Here is a 25,503-nt window from a genome sequence, read left to right as displayed (position 1 = left end):
TTGTGTTAGACCATTTATATCTTCCACAAAAGTTGATATCAGTAACAGTGTATATGAGCCCCAAACACAGCAATTAAAGATCCCAAAATGTTCTACAAAGCACAAAAAAAGATACACAAAGTAGACGTAAATTGAGAGCGATCCCCAACCGATACACAAGCCATAGGTAGCCACTTGATTGGTATAAATAGAAATACTGGCTGAAAGTAAGTAATTAATTCATCGATTCTACGAAAACCCGATAGCAATGGCTTCATTGAAGCTCAGATCTTCCGATACACAGGCGGTGCTTTCGGTGAAGCCCTCGGAGGCAAACCCTGACGCAGACTCAGCCCGTATAGGAGACGCCTAGTTTGGGCCGCTAATATCCTCATCTCAGAAGATACGGGAGAGGAGTGCTCGGTCGCCCACCCCACATATGGCCCGAGATGGGTCACCCTCGAAGTGCGGTCGTTCGAACCGCCTGCATTGCCGTGGCGAATTACCCTCTCATCTCAGTTGCGGAAGAACCGGTTACCCTCGTCGCTTCACCTGTCGCGGCCGTCGCGGCCCTTGCGATATTCAGTGGCACGCGCGTCTGCTATATTGGCTCGGTTCTCGTCGGTTCGCGCAAGAATTGGATCCTCCTAAACGCTGTTCCCGGACATCGGGACACTCATCCACGCGACGATTTTGGATTTTACTCACGTCTTTGGCGCTTGCGCTTCGTTTTCTGTAACTCGGTAAGTTCTTTCTTATGTGTGTGTGTGTGTGTGTGTGTGTCTGTGTGTGTGTGTGTGTGTGTGTGTGTGTGAGGCATGCCGGCAACTGATACGCGCTGGAAGCGGTCACAGCTGCTATCGGAGCGCGACGAACGCGATGTGGCGCCGTTAAAGATCCCCAGGGGGTCAAATTTAATCCGGAGCCCTCCAATACGGCGCGCCTAATAGCTCAAGTGCAGCTTTTGCACGTTAAACCCAGTAATTTCGAATTTTGAATTTTTACGATGTGGCACCGGTCTTCCTGCACGTGACATTCCCGTCACCCTACACATTGCGCTTCCTGGTTGAATATCATATAAATCTTAATCGGCACAGTCTCCAATGCAGTAAAAAACACTTTTTAAACAAACAAAACTCTCGCCCTTTCCCTGCACTGTCACCGCAAAAGAAAAGGTATTACTGTACGTCTCAGGTATTTCTTTTGGTTTTCGCGTTTTCTGGGTTTTATAACTCCGTTACGACGGGGGTAAAAATCTGGAGCAGCTATGAACACTGGTAGTGGGCGGGGATTTGACTTCTTAATGGAGCCTTTCGAAAATTGTGGTTGGGGTTGTGGATGACGGAAGTATTTTTTCGCAGCTATAATGCCTTTCAGGACGCAGGAGACAGACTTGATAGCAGTTAAGTAACGAAAGGACTGCAAAATGCGTGACAGCGAGGATTTAAAGGTCACACAACCTCTGAATGTTGCTTAGACACTTCGTCTTCTTTGTAATTTCGCGACCACGTTCATTCCTTTCTCCGTGGTGGTGCTGAAGAACCTCCTGTCCTTGCATTGAGAATAACGACAGTGGGCCGGTCCTATAGGCTGCGGAAAAGGAGCCGCCAAATTGCCGCTAACGACTTCTTTAGTGTTCTGAAATTGTCTTCAGTACGCAAAGGCGGGACTAACTTCCAGGCAGGACATGGCAAGCCGTCCCAGAACTAAAAATACCTTTGTTGTTGTGAACGATGCACTACGGTGAATGGTCCTTAATACGAAATACTTCAAACCTTAATCACTTTATTCAGTCTGGGAAATTTCACCTCGTCGTTCATTCCACGCAACAGCTTGTTTTGTGACCAGAAATGTTAAGGTTGGTGGCAGATCTGCGGGTGGAATACGAGTGTAAAACAATTGCTAAAAAGGGTGCCCGGAGGTGGGTATCGGAGAGTATCGGGTGAAAAAAGGACTGCCAATATCTGCTGTTCATAGCTCGGCAATTCAAAAAAAAAAAAAAAAAAACTCACAATCACCCAGGCCAAAACAAATAATGCAAAAAAAAAAATCATTCCTCCACATCTGGAATCGGGACTGCAGAAACTGGATGACGTGCAACTTCCGTAAAACTCGATAACTCGGTAATTTATGAACTTAGGGCCGGAAACGTGCCGGCAGCGCCGGTAAGTAACCTACGCCTGGCACTTTGCCAGGAATTCATTTTGACCGTCTCTTTACTCCAGTCTTCTTTGGAGCTGAAGTGAAAAAATTTCCTCGGCGCTCCTTTATTACCGTTTGTACCGTAAGTCTCCTTCGAGCGGGCATAGTCGGCTGATAACCATCGACAACGTTTTTAAGGGCATGAAAAGTTATCCGAAGGGCGTCTGCACGTCCGCTTGGCAGTCTGTGTGTTCAAGGCAGTGAAGAAGTTTTCCAAAACGAAATTTTGTAGATTTCAACGTTTTCACCTGATTTCAACCTGACTCGGCGCGGGGAAATGTTCTCACTAACTAAACTGCCCTTGCATTTCCTACAAACGTACGAGTTGCAATCCCATGACAGCGGCCTTCTGCTTTGCACGCTTGCTATGGCTTGCAGCGTTGTCAGACGAATTAAAGCACCTGCACGGTTACGAAATGTTAGAAGACGTAAATAAACCCGCCGCGGTGGCTCAGTGCTATGACGTTGTGCTGCTGAGCACAAGGACGCGGATTAGTTTCGCGGCCGCGGCGGCCACTTTTCTGATGATGCGAAAAGCCAAAACGCCCGTGTATTCGAGGTTTCGACGCACGTTAAAGATTCCCAGGTAGTAAAAATTATTCCGGAGCCCTTCCCTATATATAAGGAGCAGCTCATCGCCTGTGAAGCGTCGGCGCGTTAAACTCTACAACCTATCAAATATTTTTTTCATACAGTATACACTACAACAGGGTTCCTAATATGAATGTTAATTCGCAAAAAAGATACAAGATCATCTCAAACATCGATGTTTTACGAGCTACGGAGTGGCCTGTGAACGCTACCATTTTATTAATCCCGTCGCATTCACGATTCAAAATTTGCCTTCCGCGTAAGAAAACCCTGATTATGTGAGAAATTGTTTATTTTGAGATCAGCCTACCGAAAATTTCTTTGAAACGCGTTTACTAGTGCATTCCAATAATGATCGCCAAAATACCCTTCTGACGTTATGCTTAATTTCGAATTCATGAGGGCCTCCGTCGCAGCACAGCGGTGGTGAAGGCTGGCTTAATTAAAACGCATGCATGGACTATGGCGGTTGAAATCCTCGTTTTCACGCTGGTACCGGATGTCCTGTGCACATTTCCTTTCACTGAAGTTTCTTTCCTTAAACATGAGGTAGCAGTGCTGTTGATTACGACTCATTCTGAGTACTCAACCGTAGAACCGGAAATTTTAAAATACGAAAAACCCAATTTCTCCGCGTTCACATCAACGAAATCGTACATGATTTTTACCCCTAAACTGGAAAATCAGTCCTCTTTTTTTCAAAGCGGAGCTTCATGCTTCACTGGTGGCGGCGTCGACCCAAAAGCGCGCGGCAGGAAAGCCAACTTTTTTTGACGATGATGATGGTCATGGGTAAAGTGAAAGATGTTTGAAACGCGAAGCCTTCCCTAAAATCTTCAAAGTCCAAAGTCAGACTCCAAAATCCGGAGCGTTACGCCCAAAACGCACTGAAGGAAAGCAAACTTACAAATGGGTTTACAGAAAGGCGGCAAATCAAGAGTTTCAAGAAAAATTAAAGCAGTTCCACTCACCGTGCTGCATCCTGCCGGTACTCACCTTCGGAGCAGAAACTTGGAGGTTCACTAAGAGGGTTCAACTTAAATTGAGAACGACTCAGCGGGCAATGGAGCGGAATATGATAGGTGTATACCGTTAAGGCACGAGAAGAGAGCGGAGTGGGTCAGGAAACAAACGCGTGTGAAGCACATATATTAGTAGAAGTTAAGAAGAAGAAATGGACGTGGGCAGGGCATGTAATGCGAAGGCAAGATAACCGCTCGTCATTAAGGGTAACAGAGTGGATCCCTATAGAAGGCAAGCGTGGCAGGGGGCGGCAGAAAGTTAGATGGGCGGATGAGATCAAGAAGTATGCAGGAATAAATTGGTCGCAGTTGGCACAGGACCGGGGTAATTGGAGAATAATGGGAGAGGCATTTGCCCTGCAGTGGGCGGAGATAGGCTGGTGATGATGATTATGATGATGATGATGATGATGATGACTCACCGTGAAAGCTGTCAAGTGCGGAGCAGTGACTGGAGCTTGTCTTTTCTCCACAGATTCGATAAACGGGCTGTGGCGACCTCTTTTGACTAGTCTCAGTATCATCCCGGCATTGATACCAAAAGTCGTGAAGATAGGGCAAGGCAGCCCCTAAAACGCCTAAAAAGAGGCACTGGATTGAGTTTTCAATAATTTCGGGCAATTAATGCGTTAATACGAAATTTCCCCCTAATTTTATATCAATGTGCGCTGAATTGCGGCTTAGTAACGGCAGCCTCCGTAATAACGGCGCAGCGCGAAGATGGCCCCTAAACGTTTTCATGCAAAACGTACGCCTTTGTAGCGGATTGACTTATATTGACTTATATTACTTATATTACCTGATTGACTTATATTGGCTTCGTAACGTGAGGAGCCCCGGTTCGATCCCGACCGGAGGAAGCTGTGATCGTTTCGAAGACTCTGTTTGGGTACCACGTAACAGACGTGGCTAGATACCGTGACTCTTATCGAGCCACGACGACAAGCCGGGTACCTAAAGTGCTCCGCACTTTAAAAAATCGATTCCTGTGGTTGGAATCGAACTTGGGTCCCTCGCGTTGTGAGGCCGACGTCTATCCATTCCAACATCGCAGGCAGCACAGGACTGTTCGGCCTAGCTCAGGCCTAGCTCAAGTCGAATGATTTTCTATCCGGCATTTTCCCGGCATACGTGTTCGGCCCGAGTCCAAGTGTCGGCCTTTTGGCCGTATACGGCCGTATTCCCATAGCTATCCAACGGCCAGTCTCCGCCGACCAGTCGACGGGCTTGCGCTCTTACGGCCAGGCTCCAGCCGTAGGGCTCCGGCCATTCGACAGCCACCAGTGTGCGGCCGAAGTACGGCCACCGGAGGTCAGCCGTTACGTTACACCGCCGCTGCACAGTACGTTAACTGTACTGACGCCGGTGGACGACCACTGCATGCAGCCTAACAAGATAACTCGGTTGCACTGTGCAGCAATACAAACTCATCATTTTGGGTCCACTGCACCCACATCAATGTGCGCCCGCACGACACCACCAGCCATCCAGCTTTCACTACAGCCCTGCTTATTGATAAGCCTCAGTTGACAGCAAAATTCATTTATTTATTGATTCATTTATTGATGTATTCATTTATTGATCTGGTGTCTTACCCTGAGGTCAGCCCGGATATCCCTCTGACATCATGTGAGCGGGGACGCCAGAATGGGCGCTCCGCAATTCCTGTAAATACAGGAAGCCCAATGCCGGGCATGGGATTTTGCTTTTCGCAAGCGCTACGCGCTATCGGCTATGCCGAGTGACGTTCCTTTTACGATCCACCACTTGGGTTCATTCTCGTTTGCAGGTACTCTGCACCGTCGGTTACGCCGATAGTTGTAACGAGTTGCCCCAGTTTTCGCATATATTGTAAATTTTGTTTGTAAATAAGTTATGCCTATAAACTTCGAGTTCTACCGTACCCAAGCCTTCGTCTCATTGATGCCGGAGGCCATCAACCATCGAACCCATCGACTCCTCGACGGCGGCTCAACAGATCTACCGCAACACCTGCTGGCCTCTCGTCTAAACCTCATTGGCAGACGGCGGTACCAGCGGATCTACCTTGAGGGAGGAGCGCGAAACGCAAACTTTAAGTTTACTAGGTGTTAGACTGCCGCATTAGAAATGTGCCAATGTGGTCGCTGGGAGCATTTGAACGGCTATGAATAGGCTTCTTGGATCTATGTTTAGAGATTCTCACACGCGCTGCTGCCGTGCCAAGTACAGCGTGTTTGCCTATGTTTACCCCGCGACTTGTTGCCGTGCTCAGCGCTAGCGACCTTTTGCGACATATTTTCCCCGCTCATACCTGTCTCTTTCGCACTACATCTGCCAGCCTGTTTCGCTTGCTGGTTTCGACTATTGGGCCGCGTTTCATTTGGAAGCATCCGCAGCCATTGAAGCTCCGTGGAACACTTCAACCCTCCCTCATTGTTTTCTAATGGGGTCCGGGCAGTGCATAACTTGTTCCGCCGCCGCTAAATCAGCAAAGCGCCCTGCGCTGCACTTAGGGCTTGGTTCAGGCACAAAGCTCCGTTGTTACAGTGCGGGAACAAGGCTATGCTTTTATGGCAGCTGCGACGTCGTCAGCAATGAAACGAACGCTTCGGGCACGACCCGTTTGCTGCCTTCACCTTCCGCCACTTTGGTAATGTCGCCAGTGTAGCCAGGAATTGGAATCCTTTCTCTTGGTACGATAGCTCATTCTGGTGACTTGAGGACAGGCTAGTTGGTAAGGCCCAAGGCGGTTTAGTGTGCACGATGTAGCGAAGTCTGACAAATAGAGATATGTTAACTCTTTTAAGGGGCTACTTTATACGAAAGCTCCTGAATTTCAAAAATTACACCTTTTACTACTCCGTTTAGTGAACAAATATTTAAAACTGTTGCTTCAGTGTATGCCTACCTTGAAACAAAAACTTGTCCGCATGCGTAGCTACGTACCGTGCGAGGATTAATAGTCTTTGTTATCATAACGAAAGTGCTACATGCTATTGAGGAAATCCAACCATGGTGGCCATAACCCCGAGAACTGGCGTCCTCTTCGTCGTTGTGTGTTCGGGTTTGATGGAGAGGTGAGGTGGGTTTAACAATAAAACAGTGACCCCTGTATGCGAGAAAAAAGGTGTTTACAACGACACCTTAATTCTTCCGGTATGAATGGGCAGAAAAGGGTTTGCGTTAGGTTGACTACGTAAGTACACCCTTCGTCAAAATTTTGTCGGCAAATCCTAAGCATTCTCGACTACAAATAATTCAAAGAATCGGGATTACCTTCAAGTGTGACAAAAAATATTTTGAGGTAGTAAGAAAGAAAGGTGTTTTCTCTAGCTTTCCGGCATAAAAAGTTTCAGCCTCGCTCGGGACGTAAGCTTGCACATAGAATTTTCTGCAGCCTGCACATTTCCGGCTTGGCCCACAAAATTTTGACAAAGACTGTACATAGACGTATGCATGGGGATGTATAAGTTTGAACTGCTATAAGTACACCCATCACTCCTCCTCACGCTTTACGAATTTTCTAGAAAAACGCATTAACCGTGAATGTTTTGTTATAAAATATGTATGTACAGGTGCCGTCATAATTCGAGCACGGGAGCTGTGGCCGAACCGCATAGGAGCGCCGTGTAGCTGCACCGGCGGAAAACGAAAGGACGAGAACACGCATGCGTGCCTGACGACGGCGATAGCCCACCTATACATCCCAAACCACTTCTTTTAACCTGGCGTCGAGCATTCTTCTCAGCATACTGTTCTCGGCGATGGCGCTGATAGCAAAGACACGTCTGACAACGTCTTTGGCACATTTCCAGCGCACGCACGCTACCGGTAGTAGCAGCGCTCTCGCAGGGATCTGCAGTGACAGTTTTTTTTTCTTCAAATATTTTTAGGCGTGTATGCTATCAGCGCCATCGCCGAGACCAGTATGCTGCGAAGAATTCTCGTAGCCAGGTATAGGTGGGCTATCGCAATCACCAGGCGCGCATGCGTGTTCGCGTCCTTTAGTTTGCCGCCGGTGCAGCTACACGGCGCTCCTATGCGGTTCGGCAACTGCTCCCGTGCTCCAATTACTTATAACGGCACCTGTCGCAAAGCATGCACCTCTAACGGTTTGATTATGTTTTGTTGCCAGTACTCCGCGCGCACGGCAACCTTATTTTCGGAGTGAAAGCCGAGCGGTAATTTGATTTAATACGGAAACCTGTCCACCTCTCTGACCGCGTGACCCAATTCTGCTATAATATCATGCTTTGCGTTTCCAGGCACGAGCACTGCAGCTCTGTTGGGCTGACCTATCGCTGTGACCACCATGGGCCGAAGAGAGGCGTCCCTCCGGGACGACCCCTCCTTCGGAGTGGACTCTTACTGGAGCTGGGTGACGGTGGGCTTCCTCAGCTGGCTACTTTGCATGGCCATGGTCGGCCATCAGGCCCTGGGTGTCCTGTTCTACGGCATCGTCGACACCTACGGCGTCAACAGGCAACTGGCCTCGTGGCCGCTGGTCGTAAGCGGAAGCCTCACCACTCTGGCGGGTAAGAAAAAATGGAGGAAGCTCAAACTAACGGGTAAGACTTGAAGGTAGCGGAGTTGGACGCAACAGTAGCGTGTTTCCTCTTTTTCGCCTCGCGGCGTTATTTAAGCGCCGCCGCTGTACTAGCGACCACATATGGATGTCCGTCATACTCCATCGCACACGGCTCTGCGCGCACGTCGCCTTCCTTCGTCGCGCGCACTCTTTATGCGGCGGCGTCCTCGCCTTCGTCCGCCAGGTGGCGGCACGGGTCCCGCGCGCTTCTCCGTTGCCTCCTCGCCTACCTCTCCCCGCCATCGGGCGCTGCTCCAATCCGGGCGCTTGCGGAAGGGTGTGTGGTTTGACCTCTAGCTCTCAAGGTCAAAACTGGTCACCCCGCGAAAAATGGCCGAGGTAATGCACAGTAGCCTTCGCTACAAAACTCAAGTGGCCGGCCATTGCATCTGTTCCTCTGATAACAATCTGCCTTCCAGAGAGAGATATATAGAGAGAGACAATGGTCTATAACGATACTGACGAGGTTAGCCTGGCAAGGAAGTCTGCCTTGCAATGCCAGATGGGTGAAAGATGCGCCTGATGATAATGAAAGATAAGATGGAGATGATGACGATGATCCAGATGATTGTGTGGAGCTATTTATATAAACTGGTCCAGTCCTAAACTTGGGAAGACAAGCAGCCGAGCTTCGGTAGCCCGGTAAGCTTGTTCATGGCCCAATCAGGGGCCCAACACGTCGCTCAACTACAATCTTACAGAAAGCGGCCGGAAAGAGAGAAAGATCTGTGAATGCGCGCCGTTTTCAGCGCCAAGGCTAGGGCTTCGAAATGAATGCGGACGTTTGGTTAGAAAATAATGACACCTTTTTGCGGGTAAAGTGGTCTAGTTTCGTTTCATCGTCGCGCATGTAATAAAATAAATGCGGCGGGGGAGTTCGTTTGCCATTAGATAAAACATTATTTGACGAATATAAGTTTACGCCTAATCGAATCAAATAACGGTGGCCCTGGTGGTCCGTAGTTTCGAAGAATTAGTTCTAATCCATCCGAGAGTGTATTCAGGACGATAGTTGTTCAGCTGGCAAGGTGGACGAGATCAGATTGCAGAAAAAAAAAATACTTATGCGTTCTGCACTTGTCATAAAATAAGTTCGCGCAGTAGCGCTGATGATATAATTTACATAGTTATTGAATAATATTGACCCCGGTATGGTGAGTGCATGAGTTAAATGTTAACCGTTTGTTTTCCACATTCTTGATATGATTGTTGAAGTGCAAGTGCGCCTTTAAATCCGTAATGATGTCATTTATCATAAAGTGGGAAGGCGGTAGGTACACACGGTAGGAGGGGGAGCGACACTCAGGAAGGTCTCTTCAACATTTTTTTTTTCTTTTACAGGTCCTGCCATGGGATATTTGTGCCGGCGTTTCTCCTGCCAGTCGGTGTTAATCGTGTCAAGTGTTATCGCGGGAGCATCGACCTGCATCTGCTACTTAGCGAACAGTATCATGTTTCTCACCGTCTCGTACGGCGTGATCCACGGTAAGATGAAGTGTGTTTAGACTGCCGCAGGCGAAAGTTTCAATGAAAGTAGAGAAAGGGTGTTTTGTGCTGTGAAAACATTCAATGAAGGGAATCGATGATTTTTACCACACGTTATATTAGGTAGCACAGCACTAACACCCATGTGACCACAGCGGCCACACCGATGAAGCCATTATTATTTGCGATAAACTTAGTAATCAGCCGCAATTCTAAGTGGGGATGGTGACAAACGTTTATCGGAGCCTAACTAGAAAAACATGAAGGAAAAGTAAGTGGCGTCTTATCATTCCACCCACCACCCAGCCTTCGAGACGCACGCATATGGCGACGACTGCAAACCCGTGCCTCACACACCGTGTCTACCTACCCCTTCCCTAGAGCAGGGATACACCAGGCTACTCAGCTCGCGACTTCAAAACCAGGGGTCATTTCCTTTTCATTTATTGAAAATGAAACGAAATAAGAATGAAACGCTGCTCAGTCTCAATTGATCAGAGATACCTGGCCAATTTGGTCAAGGGAACTTGAACCTGAACAGCGGCGCCAGCCCGCAATTTTCAGTAAAGTAAAAAAAAGGAGTGACATTATATGATGCCAAACACAATATCCTTCCGTGGGCTACGTTTGCGCTACGTCATTGTTTATGGCAACTTCCTTTTGACGATAGATCTCTGAAATTATTACAGGGAGAATTCGTATTCAGGTACAATCGTCGTGCCTACTGTAACACTTAACGGTTTTGTAGCTCTTTTCACGCGCAGCTGAGGGAATCAAATTTTGCCTGCCCTGTTAAGACAACCGAATGTAAACGAGGGTAGCCACCTGGGAAGACTGGGGAACGTGCGAATGGTGTAAGGATGAAGTAAGAGATCTGATGAAGACATAAACAATGATGCGACAGTGGAAACGATAGCGCATATCACTAAAACAAAGTACTTGGCAATTCGAGATGCCCCGAAAAGTTTTGTCATTCTCAGCTTTCGTGCGAGCTTTTTTTTTTCTTGTTCGGATTTCGTGCTGGCTTGGTTTTTCATATGGTTGCATTCACGACGCAATAAACAACGACGGGACAGAGGATGAGACGCACAGGCGATGACGCCCAAACGAAGTTTACTGCTTTGACATCTCGCATATAAACACATCAGATATTGAGGCTACAAAATGAGAAAACGGAAGCATAAAAAGCGACCATAACAACAAGAACAACAACAGCAACAACAAAGCGATCCTTCATGACAACACTGCCACCAGGCTTACAGACTGTCGAGATAGGGGATTTCTTCAGCCGACAGCGCGACAGAAGCTAACAATTTTTTTTCTTTAACATATTTAGTGCGACAGGAGGGAAGCATGTACACTGATTTTTTTCTTAATTGGTTTAGGAGCCTCCGTAACGTTTTGGCGTGTTGTTGCTTATTTTTATTCAGCATTAGGGCGAGGCGGAGTTTAAGATTGGTTCACGCCCGCACTCACTTCAGTGGAGGCCGAGATAGCCGCTATTACCCTTTTCCCCATTTAATTATGTTCTTTCAAGCATGAACATTTTTGCAAGCTTCCAAATTTGTTCTTTCTTCTTTGCTTTTTTAATGCAAAAGAAGAGAAGCTTCGACATTTTGTTTTGTTCATTGATATTCTTGGAGCGGCGATAATCTCGCTAATGTATTTTTTAACACGAAAGTGTTTTATGCCGGGGTACACAAACCTCACCGGCGTCATATCCGTCACGGAAATGACATCTCCAGAGAAAGTTCCATCGGCGCGGTATCGATAGGTTTCGAGCCCACGATCACTCTGGCGCAACGGGAGGTGTGAAACGCTCTACCGACTGAGCCATGAAGTCATGCCCGGAAAGCCATACCAAGGCGCCTTATGTCCTTCCCTATAACTTGTCCATTCGAATGGTGCTTCCGTCTAGGAGAGGCGAAGCGAAGTAGTGCGTCATGACGCTAATGAGCGCCGATAGTTGGCGCCTCGATAGCCCAGCGTGTAGCAGCGCAGGCTGCTGTGTTTACCCGTACGCCACGTATGCGGAATGCCGCTCAGGTTGTGGAACGTCGTCGCAGTGTTCCACAAGCTGAGCTCGTCGCAACGCAAGCGTCTGGCGTACACTCCACGGAGCAGGACCAATGTGGTCGCAACTTTGCCTAAGCGACCCGCAAGCAGGACGTCGCTCGCCAAGCACACCCACAAGACTGCTGCCGACCCGCAAATCATGCTCCTTTCGCTGTAGCGTACTGAATTCACCAAATGATTCGCTGAAAACCCGTTCGGTTTCGTTCGCACGGTTAGGCGAGTGCCTAGGGTACCAATCGGATTTACGCAATGCTCCGGTGCGTGGGATCCAGCGGCTTATGTTGGTGCGCCTAACGGTGCCATACCGACTAAATATAAATGGGGATGTGCAAGTTCATATCCATGCACAATAAACATTCAAATGCTCCTGTGAAGGTACATTTTACTTTCGTGTTTTACCGATTCTTATGAAAGAAGCATCAACCACATTTTTATTAATGTCATTCAGTATTGAGGTGCAATTTTCAATCGGTTTACGCCAGCAGTCTTTGCAAAGTTTGCCGCGATGGCTTTAGATTCACTTTTCCACGTTGTAATTAATAGGTTCTATCAACCTATCACTTGCGCGTCCCCCAGTTTGCCTATACGTATTCTCTGCCACACGGACGCTATAAGCAACGTTGACAGAGCGTGCAACGATCAGTAGTTGGTGTTTCTTTGCACAAACAGGGGCAAAAGTGGTTTCCCTATCAACCTTCCTACGAAGCTTTCGAAGTTTATCAGGGCTCGAAATAACAACATCAATAGTGGCTTGCACGTTTAGCAATTCCTTTCTGGTTACGCTGCTGGAGAAAATGAAGACTAGTAAAAAAACTACCGCCAAAACGCTAAAAGAGAAAATAATACACAGCTACCATAGAGGCAAAGTTTCACGTAACGTTACAAGGATTGCTGAACTGGCTGTTACTAATCTTGAATTTTCGGCTCCTGATAATATTCTAAATGTTTGTAGGCCAACAAATACTGAAATTTCTCCTGGAACAAAAGCGACGGTTTTTTCAATGTGTTGCCTACGTTGCTTATAGCATCTGTCTATCGTGCGGCCGAGAAGACATTATAGAGAAACTGGGAAATGCGTAAGTGACAGTTTAAGTTAAAACAACATAGTTACAGTGTGGAAAAGTGTGTCAGCGGCCACCTTGGCATACATTGCAGGGACTGTGGGTACAAACCAATCTTGAGTTGCACCTCAATACTGAGCAATAATGAGCAAAAACACGTGAGAGGACTATCGATTCTCCTAAATTAACAAAAAAAACTACTTTCGTTCGAACATTCCAAACGTTTTTTCCAAGCAACAAAAAAATAAATAAAATAAGATTAGCCACTTTTCTGTCCCCTGAAACAATTTTGTTTTTATAAGGGGGAATGATGGGTGGAAGCAGAGGAGAGGATCGAGACCACGCAACGTGCCATCGTCGAGAAACATATGCCAGTACACGAGGTTTACGTATAACGCCAATGGCTGGGGAAAAAATTAGCCGCGTATCTGCTTCTTCCGTTGCAAATGTCGACAACAAACGATAATCTTTGTCGGAATTTGCTAAGTAAATGCCTTCCTTTGCTAAGTAAATGCCTCCCTAAAGGTTTGCTCAAGTAAATTTAAATTTACCGCTTTCCACTGCTCCAGGTCGGGTGTCTCTATTCCAGCGCTGCCGTACGGCGGAGAGGGCACCATACTTCGTTGCCCTACTCCACGAGCGTTCTAAGCAGAACGTGATCCCACCTAGTGGAACCTTTCTTTGCTATTGCCGTTTGATTTCTTAAATGCCGCCAGGAGGTAGCGCTGGCAACAGCAGGCGATGGTTTTCTGGCCTTTTCTGGCCATGAATTTTTAATAGAACACTGCAAATATCATGTATGGATTGATTTGCTACCTTATGTTTGCGTAATGTCTTGTTCTTGTTCAACAATGTTGACAAGTGTGAACACCGACACCGCACTTAGACGTTTAGATTTTCCTATGCGTATATAAGACTATTGCGCAGATTTTGTTTCACTTTGGTCCGGTGGCTGAATCCAGTCACAGAAAGGCAGAAAGACATACAGACATACAGACCAAAATTTCTGGGTTTAAGTAGCCCAAGAAAGACTATCGTTTTTAAAAGCCGTCGTTGAGGCAGACTAGTTGAATGAGGCGGTCGCTCCTGTAGTTCAAACTTGGAGCGTTGTTTCAAGACTCGAAAACATATTTCGCGTGATGTAACTTCAATCAACAGCTTGCTTTTGGGCATCATCCTAGTAAAACAAATGGAGCTTCCCAGTAAAACAACAATCAGCTCCCTTCACTCACCGAGAATTGCCTATTTCATTTTGGCCAGTTACGTTCCTACGATTAATACCCAAAAAATGGCTGCGCCTTACCTCAGTTAACAGTGTATGTGCAAAGCGAAAGCTTTATTTAGCCTGGATATATCTTGGTTTCACTTTGTTAACTTTTGATTCAGCTGTAATTATTACATTATTCGTCCAAAGCCTGCTTTTGTCTACGGTTGTGGTTCCGCTTCCGGCTGTTTCCGAACCGAATTGCTGGAGAGCCGATATCCGCGGTGTGGTCAGACGCCACATTCCGGAGGCAGCTAAAAGCCTCCAGCTCCTGAGCAACGCTCGGAAAAGACAGCCCTGCCTCGCTCTCATTCATGGCCTAGCTCACATGCACGTGGTGGGTTAACGTGGTCGCGCGCGAACCAGCGGCGGAGGGCGCATGCGCCAAGCCAGCAGCGGCGGCGGCAGCGGCTAGCGAACGCGGCCGTCGCAGAAGTCGGCCCGGCGAGTCACGTGGTGCGTTGTCAAGGGTAGGCGCAGCTGCGGTCAAATGAAGGTCAAATTGATCACGACGGCGAAACTGCTCGATGAGATTAGTAAATGTTTATTTATTTATTTATTCCTTGGTTTGTTTATATACATTAAGAGCCCAGGTGGCATTACATAAGGGGGGGGATACATAAACCTGGCACAACAGTGTCAACAATACATTTGGTGAGGGTACAATACTAATAACAATGTGGTCAGTGAGCAACGACAGCACAAAGCGGGCAGTCAGCAACAACGCACTTGAAGAGAAGCAAGCACACATTGTCAACGCGCATAATACACTTGACATGAAAAGAGTGGCAACAAATCATCACCGGCTTCTAAATAGATAACAAAGCAGATTTGAAACGTGATGAATCGGTGAGGGTGACGATGTTCGCGGGTAGAGCGTTGCATTCACTTATACACAAAGAAAGAGGTGCAAACTGGTTGTTTTAGTGCGCGAAAATATTGGTTTAATCTTCTGGGCATGGTCGGTACGCTCTGCTTTCAAAATGACATGCTTAGAACCGCGGTTAACAATTTCCAGTTGATTTCTGAAAGTCGGGAATCTTTTTTCAATAAGTGACCGGCGTCAAATGTTTGCTGGATCTAGTGGCTGCTATGATTTATTTCCAGCTATTCAGTAACCTCGTTTCAAATATTATCCCAGTGGTATGTAGCCTATGCCGCAACCACTCATGTTTCATATGAGTTCTCCTTAATCTCTGTGAACTAACGTTCGATCGTTTTTTACAGTGGGGCATTCATGACTAGCCCAAAAGCGCAACAATGGCTGAATCTTCTGCTTATTGGTAACGTTGCGAACCATTTCACGGGATGGATCTTTTTTTTTTACACTTCATGCCGCAGGACTGGCCACATCGGGCATATTCGTCGCTGTAAACGTCCTGGCATCCCAGCACTTTGAGAAGCGACGTACCACTTCGTGCAGCGTCATCTTCACCATGAACGCACTGGGCGCCATATTTGTGCCTCCGCTGGGCGAGTTCTTCCGCGTCACCTATGGCGTACGCGGCACATTCCTTCTACTCGGGGGCCTCATCCTCAACGGCTGTCCTGCGGTCATCGTCCTCAAAAGTCCACATTGGATGCGGCGGCGGACAAATGCATCTTCTACAAAGAACCCCGAACTTTCACCAAAAACTGCAGCCACACCAACTGAGCCTCCCGTGCCTGTGCTATGCATCGATGGGAATGTACCATCAGAAGAAACTGAAAGAGGCATAGGAAGAAATTCGAACAAAATGAGAACCGCGAAAACTTTAGTTGCAAACTTGAGACAAAATTTACCGTTTTGCCAGAAGCCCAGTTCACCCTCAACGGAAAGCGAAAAAGAAGGACCTAGTCAAACAGGCACCACAGCCGTGGTCAAGCAGTTCTTTACGATTGCTTTCGCCGTAGATGCCATATCATTTGCGGTGATAATACTAGCATTGACACTATTCATGATGCTATGCGTTGACATCGCTACAGACAACGGTGTGTCCCCTTCCCTCGCAGTGTTCCTTTTGAATGCCTTCGCTGTGACCAACATCGCCCTCAGGGCTGTGAGCGGCGTTGTGATCGACTCCGGGCTTGTGACACTTGAAACGGTGATGCTTGGCGGTTATGTTGTTCAAGCGGTGGCCTTCGAGCTTTACGTCTGGTCGGATAGTTTCGAGATGATGCTGCTATGCTCGGCGCTCATCGGTGCCACGAGTGGAGCTAGAATCTTCCTGCAGGCGCCACTGCTAGTACAAGACTTCGGAATCGACTCCGTGGCTCTGACAATGGGCGGAACTTCCTTCTTCATGGGCATCGTGGGTTTCGCCAGACCGGTCTTAGTTGGTAGGTGTTCTTATTTGCAATTGTTATTTATTTTAGTGCGAAAGCAGATGTGCCGTGAGCGATGCATTTATCCGGTCCTCGTAACTTTCCGACGAAGAAATGGGGACCCTTCCCTTTCCCTTTTCCCGTAGAGGCCTAGCCTCCTCAGTCACCGAGTACCCATTTGGGTATCACTGTTTCAAAGGCTGCAGTTCGCCATGGTTTAAAGTTCACGCGTTCAAATTCGTCGAGCCGCCAGGGGCAGACCTGCTTTCACTAAATCCTGACAGATTGCGCCACACTTTCAGTCATCTTCGAAGAGATACTAAACAGAAACCTAACATCTCAAATAAAGTGCCGCTTCCAATTATGTGGCGGGAAGGCAAGAGTCAGATGCCTGAAGTGTGCTGTTTTTGTATGCTTGCAGAACCGCAACTGCTTCCTTGCGTTTCACACAAATTGAGAGCAAGAGTACCCAAACGGGCACCATGGAATTTTGATGCTATTGTTTTTTTGTAACTTCTTTTGTATTTTTGTACTTTTGTAACTTTTGTACTTTGTACTTTTGTACTTTTGTACTTTTGTATTTTGTATTTTGTAACTTCTTTTGTTTCTATAGGCCCAGACCCATAGTACCCAAATAGGTACCATCAAATTTTGGTACTTTTATTTAATTACCCGCGTTTGTAATTTTTCGGTGTTTGTTTTGATAGGCAAGAAGCCGAATAAAACAGTGTCCCAAAAGATTTTTAATTTGCGCATTCTTGGGACTGAAGAGGCTAGACACAGTTTAGGGGCGCGTGATTCCTTATTTCCATTGTGTACCGCCACTCCACGGGACTCCCGACCCATGGATGATGGAATGCATGCATTTGCACGCAAATACCCGTCGCTCCAAAATGAGTACTGTCGTTTTAGAGAATTCGCCCACGTATACTTTTGCCTGACAACAACTGTCCTGTGGGAATGTCTTTGCTACTTCTTATGTGCATAACCACGTTTAACACAACTGTAACCCTGTTAAACCAGGAATGACTAAGAACCACAAAGGAGCATCACCATGCACTGGCCATAATCTCGGATGCCCTATATGAAACGGCGCTATTTTTGTGTCTTAGTTCTTAGTAGCATCGACAGCGACGTTACAAAGAGCAATGCTGTGAACTTGTGTATCGTTATGCCACCGCACAAACGTTAGAATAAAACAAAAGGTTTACTTACACGTACACTGGAAAGATAAGACCTTCACTAGCCCTCCAATTCATTTCTAGGAAAATTCCTGACATTGCGATTTGTTCTTGGTAATCCTTAATTCTTTCCCACTCAGTAGTTTTTACCCACTAGGTTACTGTGTGGGTGCAGTGAATGTCTCGCTTTAATCGTGGAAGGGCTACCAGTCTATCATTTTATGGCGTTATTTCAGATACAGCGGTTCGGTATTGTGCAGAATCACTGTTATATATTCGGAACTTGCGATAAGCACTTGTTTATTTCCCCTGGCCTCGCGAGTTATAGTTCTCGGTATCAGCTTGTTCCTGGGGATGGCGTTGTTCACTACTAAAGGAATCGTGGTTTCGAGGTAGAGAGAGAGAGAGAGAGAGAGAGAGAGAGAGAGAGAGAGAGAGAGAGAGAGAGAGAGAGAGAGAGAGAGAGAGAGAGAGAGAGAGGAGAGAGAGAGAGAGAGAGAGAGAGAGAGAGAAGCAATATTAGTGAAATTCTGCGTGGTTACGCAGTGCTCTTGGCGGCGCGCCATCACTGCACGTGATTTAGTACATCCGCATTGCAAGGACTTGCCTCCCCGACCGTGTGCACCACCAACATTTACACAAATCCAAGGCTGCGATTACCGTGGCGCAATCCCTTAGCGGCTGGCTATCTTACACAGCAATCGTACCGGCTTTCACGGATTTTAGCAGACCGCTTCGTCCCCTAGGTTTTTTTGAAGTCTATCAACCCAATTACGGCGGTCATTGCAGTTTCATCAAAAGTGGCGCCGACGAACTGTGCCCAACATCATGTGATGATCACGTGACTAGCCTAATTGACATCTGGCGGGGCCCCGTTTCAAACCATCAAAGGAGCAGCAGGCAGCAGTGGTTTGTGTGAATTGACCGTGATTTTCTTTTAAGCTATTGAAAGTCACATTTCTGAGTAACGAATAACAGCTTCGAACGGCATTGTACACAAAGCACTGCCTTGAATATTCCACACGCCTTTTTTGCGTTAAAAAATGTCGTGTAAATGAACCTTTTTGCCGAGTTCGTATAATGACAATCAGTGGGCTTATTGGCGAAGACGTTGTATGGGTCTCCATTGGGGGAACGTATATTTCTGCATTGGTGTGTATGGAGCCGAGCCTACAGCGGCAGATTTGTTTTAAATAATAATATACAGTTTTAGCATATCGTTACCGTGTTTGCGTTACCGTTTACAGCGTTACCTGAAGCCGGAGTTTCTATTTACCGCTGAAAACGGTACGACACGTTTTAGCAAACCGTTTGCGGTTTGCGTGTTAGGGGCGAAGCACCATAAGGCGGAGGCTTCTCCGGCATCCAGCGTCCGTGCTCACGACACAGCACCGTGTAAATCGAAACATCTGTGAACAAAAGGTTCACAAAAGGTTAACTAGAACAAAAGAAAAGGTTTACAAAAGGTTAGAAAGAGACAGAGTGAGAGAGAGAGAGAGAGAGAGCCGTGCTGCGGATGCGCGAGGAGCATTGGACAGGATTGCATTGCATTGGATTAAATTGGAAGTGGATTGGATTGAACTGAACTGAACTGGATTGGGTTAATTTGAATTGTATTGGATAGGATTGGATTGGAAATCGTTTTAGCAGCAGTAAGAACTCTCACGGGTGATTTACGGTACGAACGATCCCCAGTACTTCGTCCACTCGTCATGATTCGCTTCGTGGAGCTGGGTGATTTTTTTCTGGCTTACCGGCCGCCTCGGTGCACGTAGAGACATCTGATTCATTAGTATTGAAACAAAGCACACATTATTTTGTTGCTCAAAGCTATTTGCTTTCATTTAAAGTAGCTTGAATGTTTCACTTTTCGGGTGAAGCGTTCACAATAACAATATTTGTTTTGAGTATATTGTAACCATCAGCTGTAGAGCTTTAACAATGAAAACGTGATATCGGTGGCGCCATCTACTGAGTACAGTTGGAATTAAGGTGAACTAGAATTTATGCCTGCGCTAAATATTTGAGCATAATGAGTAAAATATCTTGAAATAATTACTCAATAAGCTACACTACCTTGCCCAGCACAATTTTGGAGGCGCAAAAGTGCTTTGCGAGCTCTGAAACATATCTGAACTATTTGAGTCGGGCAAGGCTTAACACGAGTTAGGGCGGCCATTTTCGAAAAAAATGTAATAAACAACATCAATTAAAATTACTTTTATCGGCTGTAGCAAGCATCCAGCGGCCAGCGCAATGCGTTTGCTGTAATCAAGACGACGGATTACCCCTTCGTTTACTCGGGAAGCGCGATGGTGACGGTAAAGGCTATGCCGGTAAGTTACAGTTCACGGGAACTTGTCGCGCATGCGCAGTCGACACCCGCTAACACGGTAGACGGTAACACAAACACGGTAACGGTATGCTAAAACTCTCCAATGTGTTATTTGCAGAGCCGCACCGAAAATAACAAGTTGAAATCAACGATACAAGAGTCCAAATAAAAAAAAGGAAAATTCGGCTATCGGTTGATGCTGGCGACTAGTTGACAGCTCATCGCAGAATTTATTCGTGTCTAAACTTTCCTGCAGAGTACCGTTGGGCTCACATACATTGTTGCCTTGCGTTTTATACCGAAATCTCTTCAAAGCTCACGTGCAGCGACGTTTCTGCTTCTTTCTGATCCCATTTTTTCCAGGCTCGCGTGTAAAGTCGCAGTCTTTGCAGTAACGAGGCCAGTGTGACCCCATTCCGCCTGCTACCGGCAGGGCGTGTTCCCGCAGGCGGTTATTAATGCATCCGCGTATTCAGCCGATGTACATTTTTCCACTTGTTGACCGAACCTTGACCGTACAAGGAGCTTGTAATTCTCCTTGTTGCATTGCTTAGGCAGGTTATTTTATGAAGCAACCCACGCACGAAGCGAGACAAGTTTCAATGGAACGGAAAACACAGCCGTCAGAATGCACCGTCAGTCAACCATTTTAAGTTTTTGAGCAGACAGGTGGGAATTGGGTGCCACCTTGGGTCGCGATTCCTTTTTGGGAATTCTCTGTGGTATGGTGCAGAGCGTCAAGTTTGGCTTTCTTTAACAGTTTATCTGTCACAGCAGTAGAAATTGAGCTTGGTAGGTCTGCATTTTCAAGCCTGGACATCTGATCGCCAAATCCTCTTTCGCAATACATTGAAGGATGTCTTTCAGCGCATCTGAAAGGCAAGAGTATCGGTGTCTTAATTGTTTAACAAGAATCGTACGCCCGCGATTACTTGTGCGCTGGAGGTACGCATTCCCAAAATATAGGGTCATCTAAGGAGTGAGGCTTAATCTATGATGTCTGGGGACTACAGAAAGGGGGTGGCTTCACACTAATATAAGCCTTCCCCCATTTTTTATATGTCCTTGAAACTTAAGCACCGTGTTCGGGTAACTTAATTGTTCACGTTTCCTCAAAACATACCGGAAATTGTAAACTTCTACAAAAGCTAAAAGCGAAGCGTGCACTGATATTGTTGCAATCCGCACGGACGTGAACACAACTCAGAAGCAAAACGCGCTGAATATCTAATTATGCACAAGTTTCGATCAGTTACCCAGTACTTCTTTGACCCAACGGACAGTATGTCTATAACGTCTTCTCGTAATCTTTTCTGTAATTCTCGCATCAGCACAGTTAGGCTCGACACATAAGCAATATTTGGTGCGCTAATTACATATTCTTTTTCAGGTTACTTTCGGGATCATCATGGATCCTACGACGGCCTTCTCCATATTCTGGCGATCGTGAACGCTGTCCTCGCCGCCATTTGGGCAGTCAGGGTTTTCCTGCAGAAGCGGAAGCAAAAATCGTTCAATGTTAAGCCGGAGGAGTGAATACACTTTTCTAGTCGAGTTTCTTCAAAGTTACGAGGACTGCTGTGGTGAACGCGAGACCGCAGGAATGAGCAAAACGTATTGCGAACAGTGGTGTTTCGAGTTCCTGTACTGCTATGCAGATACAACTGTGGTGTCTACAAACAGCCAGAACTCTGCCTACCAACAAGGTGTTATTTCTACACAGACTGTTGTGAAAGGCGGAGGTGATGTCCGAGTTGGCTTCCCATATGTTGTAACCACTGCTTGTGTCTCATGTCGCATTTTTTTTTTGTGTCTCATGGACTGAGCTGTGACACAAAAAGTGGCGACGTTTAGGACGTGGGGCTGAACTGGGCAAGCTGGACCATGACTGCGCCATCTATTGTAATAAAAAGAAACAAATGAGAACCAGGCTCGTCTTTTACAGGTAATACAAGTACATGCATACACATATGCATGTGTACATCATACCTATATCCATACGTCCATACATACATACACACACATATATTACACGTACATATATCAGTGAAAATAACGGCAGACAAAATCATGACTTGAATTCAGGCGAATCCGTTATATAACTAGACGCTAATGCTCTCGCATTCGCTACGTCGTGAGGTTTGTTACATGTTTTGGATTTTTTATAAAGATCACCAGCATAACTATACATACACCGAAAGGTAAAGAAAATATTTTTGCAGAAATTCGGACAATTGTCTTCTATGCGTGGCATTCCTATGCCGCTATATTGAGTGTGAGTCCCTTACAGCCAAATTTTTGGGTTTCTCTAAATCCTGTACGACAAATTATCTCCATTTACGTTATTATAACCATTGCAGATGGAACTTTGCTAACATCTGCATTATTGTGGAAATGCAGGGCGTTACAAGGTTTGCCATTTTACGTAGTTTTTCGTATTTTCTTATTTTTATTTTCTTATTTTCTTAAATATCGTTCGATCAATTATCTCAATTTACGCTAGTGTAGTGATTGCAGATGGAACTCCCCCGAAATCGGCATTATTGTGGAAATGCAGTGCATTGTTTCGGTTTTCGGTTATATGTTTTTAAATATTTCTCCTATTTTGTAGTTTTAGAAATTTGTTCGACCAATTCTCTCTATTTACGCTATTATAACGATTACGGTTGCCACTTTCGAAAAATCTGCATTATTGCGGAAATGTTGAGCGTTGTAGCGTTTGCTGTTTTGCGTAATTTTTTATATATTTTTATTTTCGGTTTTTCGATATTCTGTTCGAGCAATTATCTTCAGTTACGATATTGCTACGATTACATTTGGAACTTTCGCGAAATCTGGATTATTGTGGAAATGCAGGGCGTTACACGGTTCACCATTTTCGGTAATTTTTTGCAGTTTGCTTATCTTTATTTTTTTTCAAATTCTGTTCAACCGATCATCTCCATTTACGCTATTATTACGATTACCGGTGGAACTTTCGCGAAATCTGCACTACTGTGAACCTACATGGCATTATCCGGTTCTCCATTTTCCGTAATTATACTATTTTCTTATTCTTCTAGCGTTTCAATGTTTATTGCGACAAATTGCCTCAGTTTCTGTAATATAACGATTACAGGTGGAACTTCTACATAATCTGCATTATTGTGGAAATGCAGGGCGTTATACGGTTTGCCATTTTCTGTTCTTTTTTAATATTTTTGGTATTTATTACTTCTCATATTTTAGTTCGGCAAATTATCTGCATTTACGCTATTATAAAGATTACAGGTGGAAATTTTGCGTCACCTGCATTATTGTGGAAATGTCGGGCGTTCGTTATACGGTTCGCCAATTTCCGTAGCTTTTTTTATATTTTTATCCTTTAAAAATTTCAAATTTCGTTCAGCCGATTATCTCCAGTTACGCCAATATAACGATTACAGGTAGAGCTTCCGCAAAATCTGCATTATTGTGTAAATACAGGGAGTTATACGGTTTGGCATTTTCCGTATTTTTGATATTTTTGTTATTTATTATGTTTTCATAATGTCGTTCGACCAATTATCCCCATTTAGGCTATTATAAGAACTACAGGTGGAACTTTCACGTCATGTGCATTATTGTGGAAATGGAGGGCGTTACACGGTTCGCAATTACCCCTAATTTCGCTATATTTTTTCTATTTTTCTAGTTTTTCAAAATTTTGCTCGACCAATTACCCACATTTACGCTATTATAACGAATACTCGTAAAACTATCGCGAAATCTGCATTACTGTGAACATGCAGGGCGTTATATGGTTTGCCAGTTTCCATAAGATCTTTTTATTTTTAATTAATTCAAGCACGTTGTCACACAGTCCAGGCTTTAAGGGTACTCGGCAAAGAATGCTACGCCTTAAAAATCCCCGGAAGGCACGCGAATAAGACCGGCGGCAAAAAACGGACTCCAGCAGCGCGCGACGGGAACGGTTGGCGGTCGATAGGAGAGGCATTCGCCCTGTAGTGGACCTGTGTAGGCAACCGTTCTTATTAATAGCGATAATGAGGCTTTACCGTGCCCTCTAAATTGTTTGTTTGTTTGTCTTTATTCCCATCTTGCACAACGTACATGACGCGGGGAGCGAGTAGTAAGCGCTGTCAGGAATCGACAGCTTGACAGAGCTGCAAGCCAAGAATTACCATGAATTTTTGGTATTAGGCAGCAAAAAGGCAGAATTAATTATTCTCGCACACAATATTTCATTTAAATTCTAAACTTTAATTTTTGAGTACGTTAAAAAAAGTTGGCGCTGCTTGCACTAAGTGATGCAAGGCTGGAGAAACTGCAGAGCTGGCGGACCCTCTCCCTTCGTCGGAGACCCGGCTGCTGCACCTCGCATGGATTTACGAACTTGCCGCTAAAACTTCTCATTCACTGGCAGGCCAGGATCGTTTAGCCCGCAGGCTTCCACACCCCTCCCTAAGTGGACCGTGGTACCACGTGCTATAATCCGCAGCAAAGTCAAAAGACAGCGCGACGAATAACCCAAAAAGAAACAACTTTGTGCGCCTGAATGCAATGACAGCTCTATCAAATGAAAATAGCGCAGTCGGACAGACGCCAGTTTCGTAACCCGAGGGGCCCAGGGTCGGTGCCCATCACGGGAAGCGTTTTGTTTTTTCCTTTCCTAGCGGAGGTTTTCTGTTAGCTTTGGACAACTTACGCGGGCGCTAAACAGCTCCGCAATTAAAAACTAGGAACCAAGCAATGCATGGGCATACAGGTCGGGCATGGTTGTGTAGTGTGTGTTCCGTGCGCGAAGATGGATGTGAATGTTTTAAGAGAAAATAAAGCACGCCGTCTTCTTCCAAAACACCACCAATACGTGACTGACTCAAAGGCACGGGGTGGGAGTCAGTAGCTAACATCCGTAGTGACCAATCAATAACCAAACCGAAACTTGCCTGCGGGGTAACCATGAACCATTGTTTGTTTCGGATTACCAAAGGTAACCAGAGACTCAGCGTGTCAACCAGCACCAGACAATCGGTGTTTCACGGGTCACCCAAGGTAACCAATACCTCACCGATTTCCTGGGAGTGTGGAATTTGTCCACTGTGTTCCTTCAGAACACTATCAACACGGGTGATGGGGCGGGAGACGGCGATGACCATGAGCACCATAAGGAACAACTTTACCATCCCTTCCTATAGAAAGCCGAGGGAAGCGAAAAAAGCTTTCTCAGATGAAAGCGGCGTCAAAAGTGCGTCCAACGTTCGCTGAAAGAACGCCCAATCTATCGTCGAACCCTTAAAGACGCAATTTTCAAACGAAGAATGAACACATGCGATAGGGGCGTGTATGCACGTCTGTGCATGTGTGCTTGAGCGCGTGTGCATGCGTGCCCGCGCGTGCGCGTGTGCGTGTGTGCGTGCGGTTGCGAGTACGCGTCTGCTTGTGCGTCTACAT

At 46.0% G+C, this 25,503-nt stretch overlaps 1 protein-coding gene across 1 annotated transcript; it reads left to right on the top strand.

Moving 5' to 3' along the window:
- The first annotated feature begins 479 nt into the window (after positions 1-479).
- Positions 480-21,982, top strand: LOC144145377 (monocarboxylate transporter 7-like). Its single transcript, XM_077676964.1, has 5 exons — positions 480-722; positions 8,042-8,311; positions 9,706-9,849; positions 15,592-16,569; positions 21,461-21,982. The coding sequence occupies exons 2-5, from the start codon at positions 8,089-8,091 to the stop codon at positions 21,604-21,606; spliced, it is 1,491 nt and encodes a 496-aa protein (XP_077533090.1). The 5' UTR covers positions 480-722; positions 8,042-8,088; the 3' UTR covers positions 21,607-21,982.
- Positions 21,983-25,503: the final 3,521 nt, after the last annotated feature.

Source organism: Haemaphysalis longicornis, unplaced genomic scaffold (assembly GCF_048455015.1).
Source record: "Haemaphysalis longicornis isolate Haplotype H1 unplaced genomic scaffold, Haemaphysalis longicornis Haplotype H1 scaffold_7, whole genome shotgun sequence".
Classification (NCBI taxonomy): domain Eukaryota; kingdom Metazoa; phylum Arthropoda; class Arachnida; order Ixodida; family Ixodidae; genus Haemaphysalis; species Haemaphysalis longicornis.
Note: the sequence above shows the minus strand (reverse complement) of the source record. Positions and strands in the feature narration are given on the sequence as shown.